General features: G+C 36.9%; 1 protein-coding gene across 1 annotated transcript; it reads right to left on the reverse strand.

Moving 5' to 3' along the window:
* Window positions 1-639: 639 nt before the first annotated feature.
* Window positions 640-3,555, reverse strand: LOC112802111 (aldehyde oxidase GLOX1-like). Its single transcript, XM_025845159.3, has 3 exons — window positions 2,954-3,555; window positions 2,229-2,398; window positions 640-2,096 (listed from the first exon to the last, which is right to left on the reverse strand). The coding sequence occupies exons 1-3, from the start codon at window positions 3,458-3,460 to the stop codon at window positions 923-925; spliced, it is 1,851 nt and encodes a 616-aa protein (XP_025700944.3). The 5' UTR covers window positions 3,461-3,555; the 3' UTR covers window positions 640-922.
* Window positions 3,556-23,326: the final 19,771 nt, after the last annotated feature.

Genomic DNA, 23,326 nt, shown 5'->3' on the forward strand with positions numbered 1-23,326 from the left:
AACACACGGGTCGGAGGCTCAAACACGAAATAAAATTGGGTGCCCAGTTCCAAAAATAACAGAGAGAAAAGGGCCAATGGAATCATATACAAAAGATAAAAGAACATACAAGTCCAACATGCCCAATCTCTTATTTGAACCCAATTTCATCAAAAGAGGAACTTTCTCTTTTTAAAGGATAACAATAACTAATGAGCCATAGCTCACACGGCATTCCGCCCCCTCCCCATCTCAAAGGTCTCGGGTTCGAGTCCTACCAGCTGCAACCGAGAAGAAAATATTGGTAAGTATGTGAGGAGTGTGTGGGTGTGTATTGTGTACCTAGGATTGGGGGTTGTCCAATCCATTGGGGTACTTAGGATTGGGGGTTGTCCAATCCACCGACCAAAAAAAAAAAAAAAAAAAGGATAACAATAACTAAATTTAATTGGTTGGCTCATTTATTTAAATAAATACTAGTGATTTGAATTATATTTTATGTATGTAATAATTTATTGGATAATAATAAATTTTTAAATGAAATTTTGATTTGATTAGTCCAATTAGAATGAGAGATAGTGTGAGAATAATAATAATAATAATAATAATAATAATAATAATAATAATAATTAAAGGGATTCGAAAATTTGATGAATAGCATTCGAGGGAGAAATGATACCACTATCCTTTCTGAATCATTAACATAATTATTTACATTTCACGTAACACTAATATGAACTAGTTCCTCCTATGCGTTGCAACTCTCTTCTACAAGAAGTTGGACGAATTGAACTAAAATAACAAAGCATGTAATTAATTTACATTGATATACATTACTATTTTCCATCATTTTCTTTCTTTACATAAAAAAAATTGAGGAATTTGAAAACAAAAACTAGAACATAACTATTCACAAAATAGCTTCCAAGAATTCTTATATATCCTATTTCTGAATGTGTACCCACATTCCTTTGCTAGGTACCCCACGGTGGACAACAAATAGCAAGTAATATCCCGGAGGAGCAACCTCACCGGCCGGAGGCGCCACCGAGGTTAACTTAAAAACCCCCTTAATAATATCTTTAACAAAAGCTTCATTTTTGAGAACCAAAAGCCTTTGGCTCATAGACACTCCATGAGTTGTAAAAGGAGGGAAGTACATGGTAACTTTGATATCATTCTTGGTCAAATGAAATCCTCTCTTGACTGAAAATTGTGTCTCAAAGTTAACTCCATACTTCAAATCCTTGGTGGAAGTTTGTTCAATGATTTGAGGTCGAAAGTTGTCTAGCTTAGGGTCAAGATAAGGAGGAGAGAATCCTTCAACCCTAGTTTCAGTTGGGAACTTATCATGATCTTTGTAAGTGTCATGAGTGTTGCTACCAGCAACCCAAATCTTGCCATTAGGAATCACTGCGGAGGTTGAATGGTACATTCTCGCAATCGTCGTAGGCTTCATAACCTTAAATCTCTTTCCTTTCGCCTTTTCAGGACTATACAAGACCGGAGTCAAATTGGGTTGGTCTGCATCCCACCATGCAGACGTACCCACTTGCGCTCCATTAATGAACAAGATTTGTCCATTGGGGAGTATTAGGGCATCCCCCATGGTCCTCCTTGAAGGCATTCGTTCTGAGTCCCACGTAGGGTTAGGGTCTGTGATCACCATCCTATTGCAATCTTGAAGAGCTGAAAGAAAAGTTTTTCTAGTTTCGGCTAAGAAAAATGCATTGGGGTTGTTGCCGCCGCATACCATGACTTCGGCGGTAACATTATTATTATTCAGGTTTATGGGGAGAAGGGCGGACATGCCGGAGGCCGGGTAGTTTCTCGAGCCTCCGGGGAGGACGGGGAAGGTGCGGACAACCTTGTTGTTGGTTGGATTGAGAAGGAGAGAGCGATTGTTGGAGAAAAGGAAGAGATTTCCATCAGGAATAAGGTGGACAAAAGGATAGAGATTGTTTTCATCAAGGTCTGAGGTTTCATAGAGGAATGGGAAGAAGTAGGGTTTATCGGTAATTTGACCTTCTACTTTAGGGAGGAACTCATAGCTAAAAGATCTGCGACCTCCTATCACTATGAAATCACCATTCGGAAGAATTGTTTGACTTCCATACCTAATAACACAACAACATATTGTAGCTAATATATTAAGCACCAAACTTCTACTCAATAACTTGAAAAATTAATTATTCTTACTTTAACCATATTTTATAATTAGTAGTGTAGAAATAGCGTAGGGTACATACCATCTATCTTCTTTCAAAGCTTCATTATGTTCCCTCCAATCACAGTCTTTTTGGCAGTTAGGTCCACCATAGTATCTGATGGTTCTTGATCCATCTCTGAAACCGCCAGAGCTTATTAGGGTTCCATCAGGTGCAAGCCCTCCACATGAACACCATGGATCTGCCGTTACCTTCATAATCATTTCAAACATTCTTGTAAAACACACTCTAACAATAACTTATATTTAATGGGTTTTTATAAGGAAAATTCTAATTTATTTATATTAAAAAAGTAAAAATGTTATTCGTACACTAAAATTAATCACGAATTTATTTGTATATAAATACATGTGATTTAATTTATTTTCAATGTATATTTATATTCTAACATATATATTTTATATTGGTGACTAATTTTAATAATTTATTATTTTAGTGTATACATAACATAATCAATTAAAAAATAACTTCTGAATTCTTAACAAGTTATCTACAAAAAGAATGCTTTTAAATGGTGAGTTATTGAACTTATCCTTATCCATAAATTTTCTAATTATTTTTTATGCCATTAAAATTAACTTTTTATATAATTATTACTTATTTTTTGTTGGTCATACTTATATATAACTTTCAAAATCTTATAAATAAAAAAAAGCAAGTATAATTATATATGAATATTCTTAAAACATTTATGGCATAGAAATACATAGGAATTGTTCTTGAAAAGAAGAGAGAAATTAAAGAACCTTGAGTGGCCTAGCTTGATTTGTGTCAAGATCATATTCCATAGAATGAGCAAAGCAATCTTGTTTCATTTGGTGGGTGAATTCATCCATGAATGGAACACAAGGCACCCCCGGTGGATATTGGATCCTAGAGATGCGATAAATGGTGGCATCATACACAATAATCTTGTTTGTTGGCATCAAATTGATTTGCATTGCTGAAACACCCGAGTTTGGTGAAAGCAATTCCCATGCCCCATTGAAATCTGTCTCAAAATCACCCCTTGTAATTTCCTCATCAATAGTGGTATCACCACCATCACTTGTAGGGTTATTATTGTCATTATGATCATTTATAGGGTTAGTAGGGTCATTTATTGGGAAGGGTACTGGAAACCTTGGATCGGGATAAATGGGTTTGAACCTTGACTTGCGGTGGTGTTTGTTAAGTATGTTGCTATCTACGGCAACAAGGAAGAATAAAAAGAGAGTAAGAATCAAAAGAACTTTGTACAAATAATTTTCCATTGTTAGTTAGTTTGTGGGGTATGGGTTTTGTGCGGTTTTTTGTTCTTGGTACTTTAATTTAATTTTTGATGGGGATTTTTACTTTTTTTTTGTTTTTTTTGGGGGGGGGGGGATGGATTTTGATGTGTGTAGTTTTTGTTTAGTTGCTTTTAGGTTAGGGTTGTGTAAACCATTGATATGTTAAAGGAATTTTTTTTGGCCAAAATAGCAAATGATTTAAAACCCAATGTTTATTAGTAACTAGGGATGGTAACCATTTCTTTTTTAACATCAGTATTTGTGGCAGATGAATAACCATGCACATTATTTGACAAGCCTCTTGTAATGGAAAACATGCTGGGCTTTGGGACCCTCCCTTAGCTTGTTTTTCTTTTTTTTTTTTTGTGAAAGTAAATAATGGTTCTTAATTACTGGTATTATTACTATTATCATCACAACTCGAAAAATTATTTTAGTGACTATTTGTTTTGTTTTTAATGATAATGAAAATAATTGCTAATATATTTAAGGAAAAGTCTAGGGGCCAGCAGTTTTATTGAATTTTGGCCAGCATGTAATCAGCAGAGAAAGGTGAGCCATTGGATGAAATTTTACACCAATCTCACACCATCAAATCATCATTGATGGCTAGTTGATGGCTAACAATCACAAAAATTGCTGGCCCCCTAGCATTCACCAATTCGACATTAATTTGATTTCTTATACTTTATCGCTAAAAATTTTAGTGACAATTATATAATTACTAATAAAAAAATTTAATAATCACAAAAAATATATAATTGTCATTAAAAAATTTGCCATTAAAAATAATTTTTGTTATAGTATATGAATATAACTAACATGTATCCTATATGCATAATATAAGTTAAAATAATTTTATTAAAAACAAAAAAGTTTAAATTTTTAATATATTTATTATATATTTATCAAAAGAAAAAATCTAAATTAAAACTTCTATTAACAATAATCTTTTTAACATGTGTCCTTAGAAAATATGTAGACACATGATAGTTACACACTTATATTATTAGAAACTTGCTGACGAGTGTTCTTAGACACTGGTTAAAGACACTAAACAAAAAAGTTTTTATTAAAAATAAAAGTAAACATTGATTTTTAAAAGCTTTTTATTTATTTAATGTATTTAAAAATAATTTTTTTCTTTTTTTAATCAATGTTGTTAGGACACAACACCTTAACATTATTATTATTATTATTATTATTATTATTATTATTATTATTATTATTATTATTATTATTATTATTATTATTATTATTATTATTATTAAGACACAATAATACATTAGATAGTTGGCGCAATGAAAATTCACAAAATATTTCATCTATTGTGATTGAAATTTTTATATTGGCTGATGAAATTAAGGACTTGATTGGAAAGTTATGCTATACTATAATAGAAATTTGATTAGAAACTTTTAATTATATATCTAATTAAAAATTGAATGAAATTTCATCGATCAACAAAATAATTAAACTATTTTTCAAAGTAGTTTCCTATCTTCAATTTAAAAGAATGACCCTAACATGTCCAATATAAAATACCATTTGTTTTCGTAAAAAAAAATGTGTTTGATTAATTAAAAAATGCATCCATATAATTCCGTACGCACCGTAACTGTTGCATATTGGACGAATACTTTAATTAATTTAAAGGAAAACATCATGAGAATCAAATCAAACAGTATGATTTTTGTTTAGAAGCAAATGTTACCAACTAAATAGACGTATCTTTTTGGATCATCATAACTTTTTCATACTTTGTTCATAACTTTTTCTTAGACTTTGTCTTTTTAGTGACAACTATATGTCAGTGTTTTGTTTGAGTAATGTGGACACCATAACCAGATTATATTCCTTAATTTAATTAATAAATAAACTCTTAGTGGAAATTATTATGATTTAATGTTGATTGACTCACTTATGTTTAATTTACTATTATTTCTACCTTTATATGATCAATGAATAGGGTAATAATACTATATATGTATCAACCAGGACCGACAATCTTGCATCCATCACTTGTCTCAATTTATTAAAAAAATTACACTTTAATTACCTTTGTGGTGAACATTATTTTATTAAAGAAAGCGTGTTTAATTAATAATGCTTCAAAACTATAGTACACAAGAACGTAATCTATGTACATTTGTCTGTATAGTACATTATTTAGCTAGACAAAAAAGTAATCAAAACAGTTCAATTAATAAATATTAAACAAAATAAATTTGAAAATTTTTTTTATCTCCTTAATATTATCAATTTAATTAATAGTAGTATAAATGGACCGGATATAATGACCACAAATTATTTTTAATATGATGCATAAAGGTATATTACAGCAGCATGATAACGTGAATAATTATTCATATGAGTGTTAGAAATTGGTGAGGAGTGAGAGATGAGAGAAGGAGTGAGACATAGGGTGAGAAACACAGTGGGTTAGAACTAGAGAACATGTAAAAGATTACAGGATTTGAAATCGAAAAGAGTATCAACAGTTGAAAAATGAGTCTTTCTCTATTTTTGTTGATAATCTCCCCAAAAACATTTCGAAGAATGAATTATTTCATCCGTTTAATTGGATTGGACGCATTAACGACATTTATATATCACGAAAACAAAAAGGTGGTAATATGTATGTTTTTGCGTTCATCCGGTACACAACGAAAGGTGGAGCTCTGAAGGCTATAACAGAAATGAATCGTATGAGGTTGAGAGGGAAGATTGTGTACGTGGGAGAAGTGAAGTATAGACGAACAACTGAGACAAAGGTCCGAAAGACAGCTCAGAAAGAAGGTGATATTCGGAACAAGACAAATTCTCAACCTCAGGAAAGAGATAACCAAAGGCAAGTAGAGAAACTAACAAGGTATAAAAAAGAGCCAGACTCGCATGAAAATAGGTGGACAAAGAAAGTGGCAGTATCAGTGGTGAAAGAGAATCTGGAGTGGCTACAGAGAAGTCTGGTCGGCAGTACGACGAAGGCAATTGATTTAAGTTCCTTGAAAAAGATGATTGGAAAAAATCTGCCTCAAGTTGTCCAAGTACGGGAATTAGGAGCATATAAAGTTCTTTTGACTTTTGATTCTGTATTGAATGCGGAAGAAGCATATACGTTTAAAATGGATAATCTCTTGCAATTCTTCCATAGTATATGGAGATGGGATGAGACAGAGTGATGTGAAACTCGAAGAGTGTGGTTAAAATGTTACAGGGTTCCGTTACATGCGTGGTCAGCAAATACCTTTAGTATGTTAGGAGGCCAATGGGAGAAAGTAGTCGGTTGTGACAAAGTAATAGAATCGTGCATGTCTTTTAGTGTTGGACGAGTGCAAATTGATACTTGTATCATGGATATGATTAATGAATGGGTCCATATCACAATAGGTATCAGTGAATTTGATGTGCTAGTGAAAGAAGTGGGACGAGAGACTTTTGGATTGAATTGTTATGAAGAAGCTAATGAAAAAGGTGATTATAATTGTGAACAACGAAGAATATTTGCGGAAAAAGAGTGTGTGGATACGAGCATAATAAGTGCACGGGCTACAAAATCGGTAGTTTTCAACGACCAGGCTGCCGATGTGGTGATAGGGGAGCTGAGGAAAGACGGAGAAGATAAGGGCAGGTTGGTAATTCCTGAAATTATTATGAATGAGTGGATTAATGATCATTCAAAACAAAATTAGGTAAAAACAGTAACATATCAACCAATTTATGAAGGAATTGAAGGGAGAGCGGATTGTGTGGGATGTGATGATATTAATTATGAAGCTGATTCTGAAGATACAGTAACATGAATTTATGAAGGTAACTTTAATGGATTAGAAAGGAGGGGCAAAAGGAATAAGAAAAAGAAGATTTTTTGTAGGCTTTGTGCTAGGCCCAACAATTCAAAGATGTCCAAAAAAAATAGAGAAGGATCTTTGGACCCGGCTTTCTCAATCAACTGGTTCGGTGATGTTGGGTTGGGTCTAGAATTTGAGTCAGGCTTGATGGAAATAGAGCACGGTTTTCACGGTAGGAATGGGCACGCTAGAGAAGGGTTTACGACAATTGTGCAGAAAGCTGCATCTGCAAAATTGCGCTAGAAACCGGTGCGGAGAAGATCGAGGGAGACCGAATGGTGTTGAAGGAGGTAACCTAAAGGCTGACCACGGTAAAGGAGGTTCAATGTGGCAAGGAAAATGCGCAACCCTAACGCCACCTATGTTGGGTCATGAGATCGAGAAAAAGTTGGTCGCGGAGAACCAAGCCGCTACTCTTCCAGCGGTGACATTGAATGGAGGGACTGGTGGGTTGGGTGTGTATGTTGATGATGATGGTGCAGAAGACGTTGATTAAGAAACGTGTGATAGGGATGACATTGTGAATAATAGTAGCATGGGTTTCGCCACAAAGGGAACAACATTGACAAAGAGACAGGAAGATTTATCGGAACATGATGAAGAAGTAGTTGGGAAGAGGGTGGTTGATGATGGTGGTTCGAAAAAGAATGAAGGAAGTAAGGGAAACAGAAATAATATTTTGGAGGAGCAGATGCTTGAAAATAGAAAAACTTAGGACCTAGCGTTAGAATCAGGTGCAATTTTATACAATGAAGAAGATGATATTATGGCTATTCTCCAAGCACAGAATGAAGAAATTGCTCAGAAAAGATGATTAGCAAAACAGAAAGAGAAAGCAAGACGCTGCAGGCCCAAAAATAAAAACAAGGTGTGTAATAATTTATTAAAATAATTTGTTCTTGGAATGATAGGGGCTAATGGGTGATGGAAAATTGAACATGGTCAAAAACCTCAAGAAAAAATTTAAGTTGAATATGTTGGGCTTGTTTGAGATTAAGTGGCGGGTAGTAACAAAATTTGATGTAATAAGAATTCGGGAGAGTGACGCTGTAGGATGAGAATATGTTGAGTCGGAGGGTGTCTCAAGTGGTTTACTATTAATTTGGGATGAAATAATGTTTAAAACGAGTCGTTGTCATAAAAGGGAGTTTTGGTTGTGTATTGAAGGGGTCTTACTAATAATAATTTCAATTAAACTTTCTGGGGTGTATGGAGTTCATACAAGAGAAGAAAAATTTGTTGTGTGGGAGAAATTGAGTTATATTGCAGAATTATGTCAGCCTTTATGAGAGACTTCAACGAGATTGTGCAGGTGGAGGGGAGAAAGGATGCTGTCAGATTAACAGAGTTTTAGTAAGAATTGATAAAAGAAGATATGTAACTGGTAGACTTTTGCTTAGCAATCTTACAATTGGATTGACAGAGTTTTAATAAGATTAGAGTGGTTGAAGATCTTTTCACGAGCACAAAATTAGGAGTACAAAATGAAGAGTACACTATAAGAAAGAGGAGCACAAAAAATAGTTGATGAGTTTTTTTAGGATTTTTTCTTTTTTTTTAACTTTTCTATTTGCTTGTTGTTGTTCTTGCTCCACTTATTATGTTGAGCTCTGTTGTTAAAAGAAATTAATAGTAGTATAATTTGCCATTCAATCAAACTAATACCATCACTGTTAATTAAGAGTATCGAAGCAAAGCATGGTATGAATGAATTCAGGAGAACGAATTGTATTAAAAATCATAGATCAATATCTTACAAAAATCTTAGGTAGAGCCTCCTAAAAAGTAAATTTTTTTATACTTTATTATTTTAAACTAGTTAACTGTTAAAAATTATACTAATTTAATCCATTAATCAATTTTTTAACTAATTTTTTTATTTTTTAATTGGTTCATTGTCAATTAAATTTTTATCTAAACTAAACAAATTATCTAGTAATTAATTTTTAATTAATTCGATTAAATCAATTAATTTGGTTCAATTTTTAAAATCATGAGTATAATTACTATTTATTAATTACATGAATATATATGCTTCTTTTTCTTAAATTTAGGAAATAATTTATATTCTCTGAATTTGATATTAAATTTATCAAATTATCTAATAAATAATAATTTTATCAATACATCTGCAACTTGATCCTATGATTGAATATTCATTATTTTTGTTTTTGATTCATTAATTCCAGTATAAAGTGAAAGATCTTACTCTAAGTATTTATACATACTATGAAGTATGAGATTATTTATGGTTAGAAAACAAATACTTTGATTATCACAATAAATAATAAGTGTGATAGACTGATAGTTTGAAGGATCATCTTCAATTCTTGAAGTAACTGTTAAATGCATATTATTTCAAATTGTGTTGATGTTAATTGAAAAATAAATATATATGTTAATTGGAACTGAAAGGTACCAGACCAAAGAGGATAATTTGGATGAAAGAAGAGTTAAAGGGGAGAAAGTATTGACAGAGAGAACAGAGAAAAGAAAGGAAATTTCATTGATTGAACTCAGATTGAGAGAAAAGTTCGTGTACAGGGATGAGAGGGGTTGCTTATATAAAGAGGTGAGAACAGAGAAGCTGCAGGAGAAGCTTCCAGCACCTTCTAACAGTTTCTCAACTAATTAACTATCTAACAGTAATAACAGAAAGTGACAAAAAGCATGCAAGAGAAATTACACAGAAAAATTATACATATGCTATAACTCCTATTATCATCTCTAGTTATCAGCTTTTGTTGAATACTGAATATCAGTTAACACTTCAGCTCCTTTCTTCATCATCTCTGGTTGTTGTCATTCTGACTGATGATTTGTTGCTGATCACAAACACTCATCTTGCCTCAAAAATGAAGGAAGCTCTCAGAAAGGATTGCTTTTGTAAGGATATCTGCTATTTGAACTGAGCCTGGAATGTGACAAACTCGAATTGTCTTGGTGTAGACATAGTTTCGAACGAAGTGCAGATCTATTTCAAAATGCTTGGACTTGAAGTGAAGGATGGGATTGGCAGCAAGTAAAACAACACTCAAATTGTCACAATAAAGCATTGGCGAGTACCAGACCATAGAGGGTAATTTGGGTAAAAGAAGAGTTAAAGGGGAGAAGGTATTGACAGAGAGAACAGAGAGAAGAAAGGGAATTTCATTTATTGAACTCAGATTGAAAGAAAAGCTCATGTACAGTGATGAGAGGGGTTGCTTATATAGAGAGGTGAGAACAGAGAAGCTGCAGGGAAAGCTTCCAGCACCTTCTAACAGTTTCTCAACTAACTAACTATCTAACAGCAAAAACAGAAAGTGACAAAAAGAGTGAAAAAGAAATTACACAGGGAAATTACACACGTGATATAACTCCTATCAGGAACATCTTGGGAAGTTAATGTATGTTGTTTTATAAATATAGAATTATTCTCTATATACAAATATTTTTTTATATAAGTCTTTACAAGTCATTTATATTCACATGTTTTATGTTATTACTGTACGTTCTTCTTCTTCTTTTTGTTACTGCACTTCTTCTTCTTCTTCTTCTTTTTCTTCTTCTTCTTCTTCGTTATCGTCGTCTTTAACACCACTTTTTTCTCTTCCTCCTCTTCCTCCTCTTCCTCCTTTTTTCATTGAAATTTTTTCTCCTCCTTTCTTTTTCTCTTTCTCCTCCATCACCAGTTATTTCATTATTGAAGATAATGAATAATTCAGGTTCTGATTGTCAATTGAACTAGAATGAAATTAAATATTCTTTTGAATCTAATCAAGTGGCTGAGGTGTGATTTAATTCAAAAGGAAAAAATGTAGCATTAGAGGAAATATTTTTCTATATTTACAGCAAATTTGGGTGTAACACGAAGATATTTGAGTGTAACACAAAAATATATGGGTGTATTTTTATTCTGATAAATTCTGCATAATTCAAAACTATTCCTCTTCCTCATTCTCATCTTCTGCTGCTTTTTTTCTTATTCATCTTTTCTTTTTTGTTTTACCTTCTCAAGTTTCTTCTTGTTTTACTCTCTTAACAAGAATAAAAATAAAAAATCAAACAAAGAAGAAGAAAAAATACATAATGCTGCAAAATTACTTGGAAGAACATGACCTTACATTCATTTAACTAAAAGAAAGAAATAAATAAGGAAAAAAAAGAAAAAAATGCAGCATTAGAGAAAATATTTTTTTGTATTTGTAGCAAATTTGGATGTAACACGAAGATATTTGGGTATATTTTTATTCTGATAAGTTTTGCATAATTCAAAACTCTTCCTCTTTCTCCTCATCTTCTGCTGCTTCTTATTCTTCATTTTATTATTTCATATTTTCATAATTTTTTTTGGAAGGAAAAAATCAAACAAAAAAGAAAAAATACATAATGTTGTAAAATCAATAGAAAGAGGAGGAAAAAATACATCAACAATAACAGTAGTAAAAATATGACGATAAAAATGAAACACATGAAGAAAAAGGAAGAAAAACATAAAAAAAAGGAGAAGAAGAAGAAAGAGAAGGAGAAAGAAGAACGTGAAACACGCTATAAAAACCATTGAATAGCGCGTGTATTGACATGCTTGAATAGATGAGCATTGTTTTTGTTAAATTTAGTCCAATTTATATGACTTATAAATCAAAATAATTTGTATGTACAGCACTTTCCTATATATTAACTCTAATTTCTATCTGACAAATTAAACATCCACTTGGAATGATTTCTATTAACTATTTTGTGTTTATTCTTATTGTTTTCATTGATTGACAACAAATACAGTTGTTTCCCATCATTTGCTTTAAGAAGTTGAGTAAGTGACAAACCCCAATTTGACGGTTTGTTTTGTATTAAGTTTAGAGTGTTTTGATAACCTTTTGTCACATTTAGCCTATGAATTAGCATGGTTTTGTTATCTCTCCCATATTTGTGCTTAAGTGTAAAAACATGCTTTTTAAGCCTTATTTTGATGAATTCTAGTTCCTCTTTGATTCCATAAGATGCCTTGATGTGTTTGCTAGTAATTCCAGGATTGAAATAGGCTAGGCATTGATCAAAGGAAGCAAGGAAGGAAGCATGCAAGTGGAGAGAAGCACAAAAAGCCAAAGAGTTGATCTCGGCCAAGCACGCGTACGCGCACAAGGCGCTCGCGCGCACATCGCAGAATTAGCCAGGGACGCGCACGCGTACCGTGCGCGCGCGCGTCGTGGTCCGCACGTGATTCTTTTATTGCAACACGTGCCTGGCGATTTTGGAAGGTTTCAGCAACCAACTTTGGCGCCAAAATGCATATAAGAGCCAAGGATTGAAAGGGATTGACACACATTCACATCCATAGACTAATTAGGAGATCATTAGATAGATAATTAGTTTTAGAAGTAGTTTTCTAGAGAGAGAAGCTCTCACTTCTCTCTCTTTCTAGTTATGTGCTTTCATAATTGTAATTCTTCATTTTGTTTTGGATAGATTGTTGTTCCTTAGTTTTCTTTCAATAATGCAATTTGAGGTAATTCATGATAGTTGTGATTTCCTTGCTTGTTGTTGTTAATTCTTTGCAATAATTGTAGTTATATTCTATTCTTGTTATCAATTTACTATGCTTTTCTTTTATGCCTTCCAAGTGTTTGATGAAATGCTTGGTTGGGTTTTAGTGTAGGTTTTGTTCCTCTTGGCTTTGGTTGAGTAATTAGTGACTCTTGAGTTATCTAATCCTTTTGTTGATTGATAATTAGAAGTTGCTAATTGATTTGAATACCTCTAAAGCTAGTCTTTCCTTTAGGAGTTGATTAGGACTTGAGGAATCAAATTGATTCATCCACTTGACTTCCCTCCATGGTTAGAGGTTAACTAAGTGGTAGCAATAAACAATTCTCATCACAATTGAGGAGGATAACTAGGATAGGACTTCTAGTTCTCATATCTTGCCAAGAGCTTTATTAGTTGTTAGGTTATTTCCCTTGCCATTTATAATTCTTGTCTATAATCTCAAAAACCCCAAAATAACTCACAACAAATAACAAGACACTTTATTGTAAATCCTAGGGAGAACGACCCGAGGTTTAAATACTTCGGTTATTAATTTTAGGGGTTTGTACTTGTGACAAACAAATTTTTGTATGAAAGCATTATTGCTTGGTTTAGAAACTATACTTTACAACGAGATTTCATTAGTGAAATTCTAAACCGTCAAAAATCCAATCGTCAAAATGGCACCGTTGCCGGGGATTTGCAATGGTGTTATGTTATTGGTTGTTGTACATATGTGAATAGTGTAAATATCTTGCTTTTTGCTTCATTTGCTAGTGTAGAATTTTATTTTCTTTTTCCACCATGAATTCTCACTTTGGCTATGAGTTTGGTTCTAATTATGTTGTAGGTAATGAGAGCTTCAATGAGGATGGGTATCAAGGATGGAACAATCAAAGGTGGGAGGAGCCATGTGCATATGATCAATCTTCATGGCAACAACCCCCACCAATGAACTCTGAAGAAGAGTCATCCTATAATGCATATCAACCCAATGGCTATGGTGAATCACCTTGTGACTTTCAAGAACCACCACCATATGCCTATGAATCTTATCCTCAACATGAACCTCAACCATACTCACAAGCCCTTCCATACCAAGCACCTTCCTATGATCCATATCCACCATATGACCAATCATTCATGCCATATTCTTATGACCATTATGAGCGAGAACCCTTAGAACCACCACAACCCTATCAAGATTACTCCCAAAAACCACCTCAACACACACCATCTACATACCCTTACCAAGAAGAACCACCTTCCTACCATGAATCCTCTCTCCAAAATAATGAACCCCCCTACTCACCCCAAAGCCCCAATAGATGATTCTCTTACCTTGCTACTTCAAGGACAAGCGGATATGCAAAGGAACACCTTAGAGTTTGTGACTAACTTGACCAAGGTAGTGCATACTTTAGCCTACAAATGTTTGAACACTCAAGGTGCTTCCATAGCCACATATGGAGAATCAATTGAAAAGCAAAGCATGAAGGAGAGATTGAAAACTCCGGTGGGGGATGAGGGATGCTATTTTGTGTTGGAACAATTGGAGGAGCCCATGATCATTGAAGAAAAGGAAGAAGTGGTTGAAGATCTAGGGGATGTTGAAAGTCCATGGGAATGTAGCATCATGGAGCACTTTCCCAAGAAGCTTGATATTGATGTTGAGGAGGGTGCGCAACCTCCAAGGCATATCATCGTTGGAGACTTGGAAGAGGCTTATCAAAAGATGGATTCAATCATGGATGAATTTCTATCTACAATCGAATTCTCTCCCATTGGACATGAAGTTGAAATTATAGAAGAGTGTGCACAACCTCCCATACCCTTGGTAAGCAATGACAAACAGATCTACCAAGGAGAGAACGTTGGCATGGTATATATAGAAATTGAAGAATATGAAGAGGTTGATCAAGAAATGGATTTATTCATCAATGAATTTCTATCCAAAGTTGAATCACCTCCCATTGGACAAGATGAAGTTCTTGAAGACAACACCAAGCCATGTGAAAAGAGGGAAAAGGTTGAAATTGGGGAAGCCTCTCTTCCCAAGTTACCATCCATCACAACATTTAAGTGGGTAAAATCTCTATCTCTAAGCTTTAATTTCTCACTTGAATATGGTTTGATTGAAAATGATGGTCAACTTAGAACCCTTTGTGGAATTAAAAGTAAGAATGAGTTGTGTAGTGGTTGGGAAGTAGGTGTTAAGCTCATTGAGGTCAAGGCCTCAAGGTATAGGAATAATGTTGGGACAAGGATCACCTTGTATGGATCTAGAAGGAAGCATTGGTGGAGTAAAGAGAATTCTGTGCATCCACCACATTTATGTCAACCACCCATCCGACAAAATCATGAAACTCAACTAACGGATGGATGCGAAAATAAGATATGGGATCCCGGTTCGCTATGTGAAGACCAAATATGGGGACTCGTATTTTGGGTAGACCTCTGCCCAAGCTTAATAAAAATGGTTGGAAATTCTGTCAACCAATTGAGGAGCAACGATCCTTGGAGATTCAAGGATGAGTACAAACATGAGCCACCATGACAACAAGCATCTCAAAATGTCCAACTTAAGGACTTAAACTAAAAGTGCTAGGTGGGAGACACCCCACCATGGTAAACTCTTTCCAATCTTTTACATTTACTTAATAAGTGATTTGAGTTACCATTGTAGGTAGATGTTTCATACGAATTTGTTTGTACAACTTAATTGTTAGATTAATCACATGCATGTTGTGTTTAGTAGTAGATGAATAATATCGAAATTGCATTTTTGTGAACTGTATGATGGTTGAGTGAATAAGAGTTGTGAACATTAAGGGGAGCACCCAGCAATTTGTTTCTGAAAAAAAAAAAAGGGTGGACGCGCGCGCACCATGTACGCACACGCGTCCCTGTGTGGATGCACTACGAGCCACACTCCCGAGAGTTGGGCCTCCCTTGGGCAAACATTATGCCTTGAGCCCAACACGACCCACGCGAACGCGCACTCCGTGCGTGCGCACCAGCTCGATTTGAGCCAAACCCCAGAGAGTTGAGCCATTCCTGGGCTAGCTTCAGGCCCCAGGCCCAACTCGATTTGCGCGAGCGCACGCATCGCGCCAGCGCACCTCATCGCAAATCGACAATGTACGCGGACGCGCACTTGCCGCGCGCGCGTCCCTTGCGTGCTGCCACCAATTTAGGCCACGAACCCGAGAGTTGGGCGTGCCTCATGCCCATTCTAAGCCTCAGGCCCAATCTAATGTACGCGTGCGCACACTGTACGCGCACGCGCCCTTGCCTATTCTGCCACCCACGCTAGAGCGCACTGCACGCTCACGCGTGGACCTCTGAATTTTCTTACTACGCGCGGACGCGTACATGCCGCGTGCGCGCCGATCTGATAGCGCGACTTCCAGGCCATTCTCCAGAGAGTTAGGCCTGAGTTGGGCCAACTCTAAGCCCCTAGCCCAACCCCATGCACGCGTGCGCGCACTGTACGCGCACGCTTCCCTTCCTATTTTGCTCATCCACGTTTATGTGCACTGTACGCGCACGCGTGGGTGCTAAGTTCTCTCAATGTACGCGGACGCGCAAGGTGCGCGGTCGCGCCGATTCAAAAAAAAATGGGAACCCTAAGACGCGAAGAGCGTTGCGCCGCAGCGCACTTCTTCCCCCTCTCCATTTTCATCTCCTTCCTCTCATCTCCCATAACCTCCGTTCACCCCTGCTCTGCCGGCGACCGCCACCATACGGCCGCCCCTTCTCTTACCGGTCACACTCTCCCATCACCTCCCTTCTATCACCACTGCTAGCTTCCCATCCCTCAGCCTCTCCTGTCGCCGCCCGCCCCTGTAACCGCCGTCACCACCGCCGCGGCCGCCATTGTTCACCATCAACCTTCTCTCTCTCCTTTCTTCACTCGCCTCATCTTCACTCTCTCCTCCGATCTCTGCCCTGTCTCTCACCTTCACAGCGCCGGCAGCAATTTCTGCCGCCTCTATTCTGCCATAACCGCCACCGTTCACGGCGGCGCGACTGCTGCCCCATTCCCCCCCAGTTTCCTTTCCATTCTTAGGTCTTCTCTGCTCCCAGGTTCCTGCTCCATTTCTGTTATTTTTTTCTATTTTTCCTTTTTATTGTTCATTTATGCTAGTTACTGTATTGCATGTTAGTTAGTTAGACTTAGAACTTTGTATGTTAGGTTAGTTAGAAATAACTGCGGTTAGGTAGCTAGGGCTGGATAGAGGATTCTAGGCCTGATAAGTGCTCCGTTCGTGCATAATTGATGTCTGCTTATTTGGATGTTGTATGCTGATTTTGGACTGTTTTTATGCATTTCTTGCTGCCTGAATACTATACCATTGTTGCTGTACTTACTTGATGTTGTCTTCTATGCTAATTGTGCTAATTTGCTATCCGGGAACGTCCAATTTTAAGCCAGAATGCTGCCCGATTTTCAAGGAAATTAGTTTCATTTTGAGCTTTATTTCAAATTTGGGCAACTTTCTATTTCCTTTTGACTTCCCGGATTTGCACAATCATTGTGAACATGAACCATATCTTTTCTTTTCATTGCGCATAAATATCATCATATCACTAATCCACTTTTCTAACTCACTAATTTCTTTAACCATCTAACTTCCGCTCACCTTTAACCCCCTTTAACAATTCTTTCAAAAATATGATGATATTATTGCCTTTTGAATATGAGTTGTTGATTTTAATGAAGCTTGCTTTCTTGGTTTACTTGTTCACTTTTGCATATTCATTGCAACATCATGATTGTTCTTTGATAATTGTATCCTGAACATGCCTTCTTTGTTACATGCTTAATGTTTTATATATTCTATCATATTTTTCAGGATGTCGGATAAGGGCAAAGCCATTGCCGCTACCTCCAAGAAAAGAAAACTCTCTACACCCTCCATTCCTGCCATCTACAAGCATTATGCTAAGAATCCATTGAATGATGAGGAAAAAGAAAATCAGCAGTTACCTTCTACCAATCCGGAAAAATTCCCCAATCTCTACTGTGAGCTTCGGTTTTCTAGATATCGAACAACGAAGCTGAATATTAAGAAGAAGTTGCTCCTACCTAATGATGTGAGACGGTCCATTACCAGTCGGATCCTTGAGTTAGGTATCGACTTTGTTGACCGAGATTTGGGGGATATAAATATATCTTGGGTGAAGGAATTCTACTGCAACTTCTTCCGTCCGACTCTGGATTCGGTTCAGGTGCGGGGTAGAGAGATTATGATCACCGAGACTGCCATTGAGGAGGCATTACATTGCTGACACATTCCGGATGACCTGTGTGCCCATCAGCAGGCTGAGATAGCCATCCATACCATGACTTTTGACTATGAGGCGCTTCGGCGCGTGATTGGGATACCGGATGCTGCATGGGTTATGGATGCGGGCAACACCAAGCCTAAGGGGATGTTGTTTACTCATTTGACTAGGGAGGCCAGGACTTGGCAGATGATATTCGCATGCTATGTCTTACCTACCACCCACTTCTCTGAGATCCCTATGGAGATGCTTCTACTGATTGGGTGTGTTATGGAGGGGAAGGAGGTCTCTTTCCCTAGACTTATCCGACAGTGTATGTGGCGGGCGCATATTCGTGGCCTACTCCCATTTCCTACATTGGTCACGAGTATGGCGGCCCTAACTGAGGTCCCATGGCTGGATGATGATGTGCGACCACCGCCCCCTGATGCTGATGACAGGGAGGTTACTATCCCCTGGGGTGGTTGGGTGCATGAGAGACCACCTGCTAGACGCCGCTCTCGGGCTAGAGCTGTCGTGGGGACACCTTCACCATCAGCCCCTACAGCAGCCCCATCATCCTCTACAGCCACAGCCCCTTCATCATCTACAGATCCTCCAGCAGCCCCTGAGCCGACCTATCTCCTGGTCCAGCGTCTTTTCCAGTTTTTAGAGCGCGAGCGACGCCACGTCAGACGCCGTTTAGACCGGATGGACCAGGCACTTATTTCTTTGGGTGCTGAGCTACCCCCGCTTCCCGATTCTCCTGCCTCCGATGAACAGGATCCTCAGGAGGATGCGGAGGCGCCAGTTCAGCAGGATGCCCCTGACACTACAGAGCCACCACAGACTCATGAGGATCCGACCCCACAGCCAGAGCCTATCGTTGTACCTCCCACTGATCCTCCGGTTTAGCATCGAGGACGATGCTTGATTTTAAGTGTGGGGAGGGCACCGGTAGCATTATTTGGGAACCGGTGAACTTTTCAGCCTAGTTATCTTATCTTGCACATCTTTGTATATATTTTGATGCATTTCTAGTTTGCTTTGGACACTTTTATTGCTTATTTTGGATTTTAGATATTTTGATGCTTTTGGATATTTTTAGATGATTTGGATGATAGACTCCGTACTTCTAGTTGGATTTATACATTTTCGTTTATCTTTATTTTTAGTTGTGGTTGTGATTAGAAATCATATTTGAAGTGCAAATATTTAGTCACCCTTTTTGCATAAGAAATTGATTTTTGCATAAGAAATTGATTTTAACTGAAAAAAAAAGAAGAGAAAAGGGTGAACTAAGAAAATTTTTGGATTTTTCAATCACAACAATGCCTAGTCAAACATTGAAAGTTTCCAAGAAGTTTAAATATAGGGCATTTACCCAATTGATTGAAAGAAAATTTTTGGTACAACTTGCTTGAATTTCATACTTTGTGAATCATGTATTGAACTAAGAACACAAGCTTGTGAGACTTGAGCCTATTGATGTGGTTACATTTTATAACCACCTATCTTCCATTCTTGTGTGAAATTGCTCTCTTTCTATGAATGTAATCCTTGATTTGCTTGATTCTATATGTCCATTTATTTCTTGTATTTATGCATTTATATGATTGAGGCCATTACTTCATTAGCCCACTTACCCAAATAGCCAACCTTTTACTCTCCATTGTTAGCCAATTTTGAGCCTATGCTTAACCAACTTATTCTCAATCTAGCACATTACAAGCCAAGGCGGAAAACCAATAAAAGTCCTTGTTTGGATCTTTGATTAGCCTAGGCTAGTGAGAGTGTTTATTATTCAAAGTTGGTGAGGCTTGGGAACATTGGATGGGATAGAAGGGGTAGTACACTTTCATGTTTAAGAATTGGGTACATACTCATGTATTGATCAAATGAATAGACCTTATGCATTGATACTCTTGTATATAGTTTGACAAAAGAAAAAGAAATGAAAAAAAAAAGAGAGAAACAAAAGTGAAAATGAGAAAAACAAAAGAAAAAAAAGAGAATAGAAAAAAAAGAAAGAAAAAGAAGAAAAAGATAGAAAATAATAAAAAGGGGACAAATTACCCCAAAGTGAAGTCAATAAAAAGGAATCAATGCATAGATGTTATGAATCAAATAAGGATGCATGAATATGTAAGAAAAAGTGAAGAATGGGTAGTTAGAGTAGTTTGAACTTGTATAGGTCATTATATAGTTAGGTGGGGAAGTCTATGCTAATCAAAGATTCAAATCCTAGTCCACTTAACCATAAATGATCCTACCTTGACCCTAACCCCATTACAACCTAAATGAAAGACCTCATGATGAATGTATGCATGCATTGAATAAATGTTGATTGTTAGAAGAAAATCAAATTTTGGAAAGCTTGATTAGAAGAGAATTGAGTGAATTGACCCTTAAACACTTGAGTGAATAGAGCGGATACACATCCGGTGAGGGTTCAAAAGTTCAACTACATGTGTTCACCCATATTATCTATATTCTTGCAAGTTTAAACTCTTTTTGATAATTCAATACAATTGTGGTTTGGAATTAATTCCTATTGCTTAGCCCTTGTGCTTACACATGCTCTTTTGGCAATTTGATATGTTTGAATTAAGCATTTGCATTTGCTTTAGGTAGTTGCATTTAGATAGGACTCATATAGTTTAGTTGCATTTAATAAATGTCATAACCCTTAGTTCCTTCTTAATTTAGCATGAGGACATGCTAAGGCTTAAGTGTGGGGAGGTTGACAAACCCCAATTTGACGGTTTGTTTTGTATTAAGTTTAGAGTGTTTTGATAACCTTTTGTCACATTTAGCCTATGAATTAGCATGGTTTTGTTATCTCTCCCATATTTGTGCTTAAGTGTAAAAACATGCTTTTTAAGCCTTATTTTGATGAATTCTAGTTCCTCTTTGATTCCATAAGATGCCTTGATGTGTTTGCTAGTAATTCCAGGATTGAAATAGGCTAGGCATGGATCAAAGGAAGCAAGGAAGGAAGCATGCAAGTGGAGAGAAGCACGAAAAGCCAAAGAGTTGATCTCGGCCAAGCATGCGTACGCGCACAAGGCGCTCGCGCGCACATCGCAGAATTAGCCAGGGACGCGCACGCGTACCGTGCGCGCGCGCGTCGTGGTCCGCACGTGATTCTTTTATTGCAACACGTGCCTGGCGATTTTGGAAGGTTTCAGCAACCAACTTTGGCGCCAAAATGCATATAAGAGCCAAGGATTGAAGGGGATTGACACACATTCACATCCATAGACTAATTAGGAGATCATTAGATAGATAATTAGTTTTAGAAGTAGTTTTCTAGAGAGAGAAGCTCTCACTTCTCTCTAGAATTAGGATTAGGTTTAGGTTAATCTCTTTTCTTAGATCTAGATTTAATTCATGCTTTGATTCAATTTTCCTTTATCAATTCTTAATCTTCTTATCTCTCTCTTTCTAGTTATGTGCTTTCATAATTGTAATTCTTCATTTTGTTTTGGATAGATTGTTGTTCCTTAGTTTTCTTTCAATAATGCAATTTGAGGTAATTCATGATAGTTGTGATTTCCTTGCTTGTTGTTGTTAATTCTTTGCAATAATTGTAGTTATATTCTATTCTTGTTATCAATTTACTATGCTTTTCTTTTATGCCTTCCAAGTGTTTGATGAAATGCTTGGTTGGGTTTTAGTGTAGGTTTTGTTCCTCTTGGCTTTGGTTGAGTAATTAGTGACTCTTGAGTTATCTAATCCTTTTGTTGATTGATAATTAGAAGTTGCTAATTGATTTGAATACCTCTAAAGCTAGTCTTTCCTTTAGGAGTTGATTAGGAGTTGAGGAATCAAATTGATTCATCCACTTGACTTCCCTCCATGGTTAGAGGTTAACTAAGTGGTAGAAATAAACAATTCTCATCACAATTGAGGAGGATAACTAGGATAGGACTTCTAGTTCTCATATCTTGCCAAGAGCTTTATTAGTTGTTAGGTTATTTCCCTTGCCATTTATAATTCTTGTCTATAATCTCAAAAACCCCAAAATAACTCACAACAAATAACAAGACACTTTATTGTAAATCCTAGGGGGAACGACCCGAGGTTTAAATACTTCGGTTATTAATTTTAGGGGTTTGTACTTGTGACAAACAAATTTTTGTATGAAAGGATTATTGCTTGGTTTAGAAACTATACTTTACAACAAGATTTCATTAGTGAAATTCTAAACCGTCAAAAATCCAATCGTCAGTAAGTCATTGATAGCTTTAACATACTGTAAACATATATTTTGTTACAAAGTGACCAATAACTACTTTAATGGAATTCATGTTTATGTCTTATAGAAAGACACATAACCAACTGTTCGGTTGTCGGTTTCCGGACAGATCGGGGTGAGCAGGTGAAGGAGTGGGGACGCCCTTGCCTTGATCGTGCTGGGGTTGGGTTTGCCAAGTAGCCGAGCACTTGTTGCGGAGAGAGAATGAGGGGGGTGCCACCTGCAAAGACGCTCCGACGCTTAAGTCAGCATGTGCAGGCGGACAGAGTGATTAGGTGAAAGGATATGACGTACCTCGGGGAAGGACAGGTCCTTCCCTATTTATACTGTGTCAGAAATGGGCCCTGAGGGGACGAGCCCACTTTCCGCGAAGGTTCCTCCCAGCTGTGTTAGGGATATGATGAGGACGCGTGTCCAGGTGCCGTGGCAGGCGCTAAGGGCTCAATCGCCCGGGTCGGGTTCCCAATGGGTCGGGTCGACCCGTGCGTGGCTCGGGCCAGACCGTAACAGTGCCCCCACGCGCCGTTAACCTGCCGTATAGGCTGTTGGCGGCGAGCATCCTATCATTGTTGTCGTCTGGTCGGCCGTTCGTGTGGGAGACGCACTGCCCGCATGCGTGCCCGTTCGTGGTTCGGGGCGTTCCATTTCCGCCTTGTTTTTCGCGCGGGGCATTAAATGCCCATAAAAGATTGAAAAGAAACCCCATGTGTGCAAAGACGATTTTGCCCCCAGTTCTTTCGCGCTTCCATCAGAGCGGTTTTGAACGGTTTTATATTTCCACTCTTCTTCTATTTTCTTGCTTTTCTGATCATACTTTCTCATTCGTTCTTCTTGCGTCCTCATCATTCAAAAGTTATTTCCATTATTCTAGTGTGCTTCGTCCTTCTTGGAATTTCCTCAATTCATCCAGGTAACTGCTCTCTCTGTTTTTCTTATCGCTTCAATGGTTATTTGCAT

This window comes from Arachis hypogaea, chromosome 5, assembly GCF_003086295.3.
Source record: "Arachis hypogaea cultivar Tifrunner chromosome 5, arahy.Tifrunner.gnm2.J5K5, whole genome shotgun sequence".
NCBI classification, from domain to species: Eukaryota; Viridiplantae; Streptophyta; class Magnoliopsida; order Fabales; family Fabaceae; genus Arachis; species Arachis hypogaea.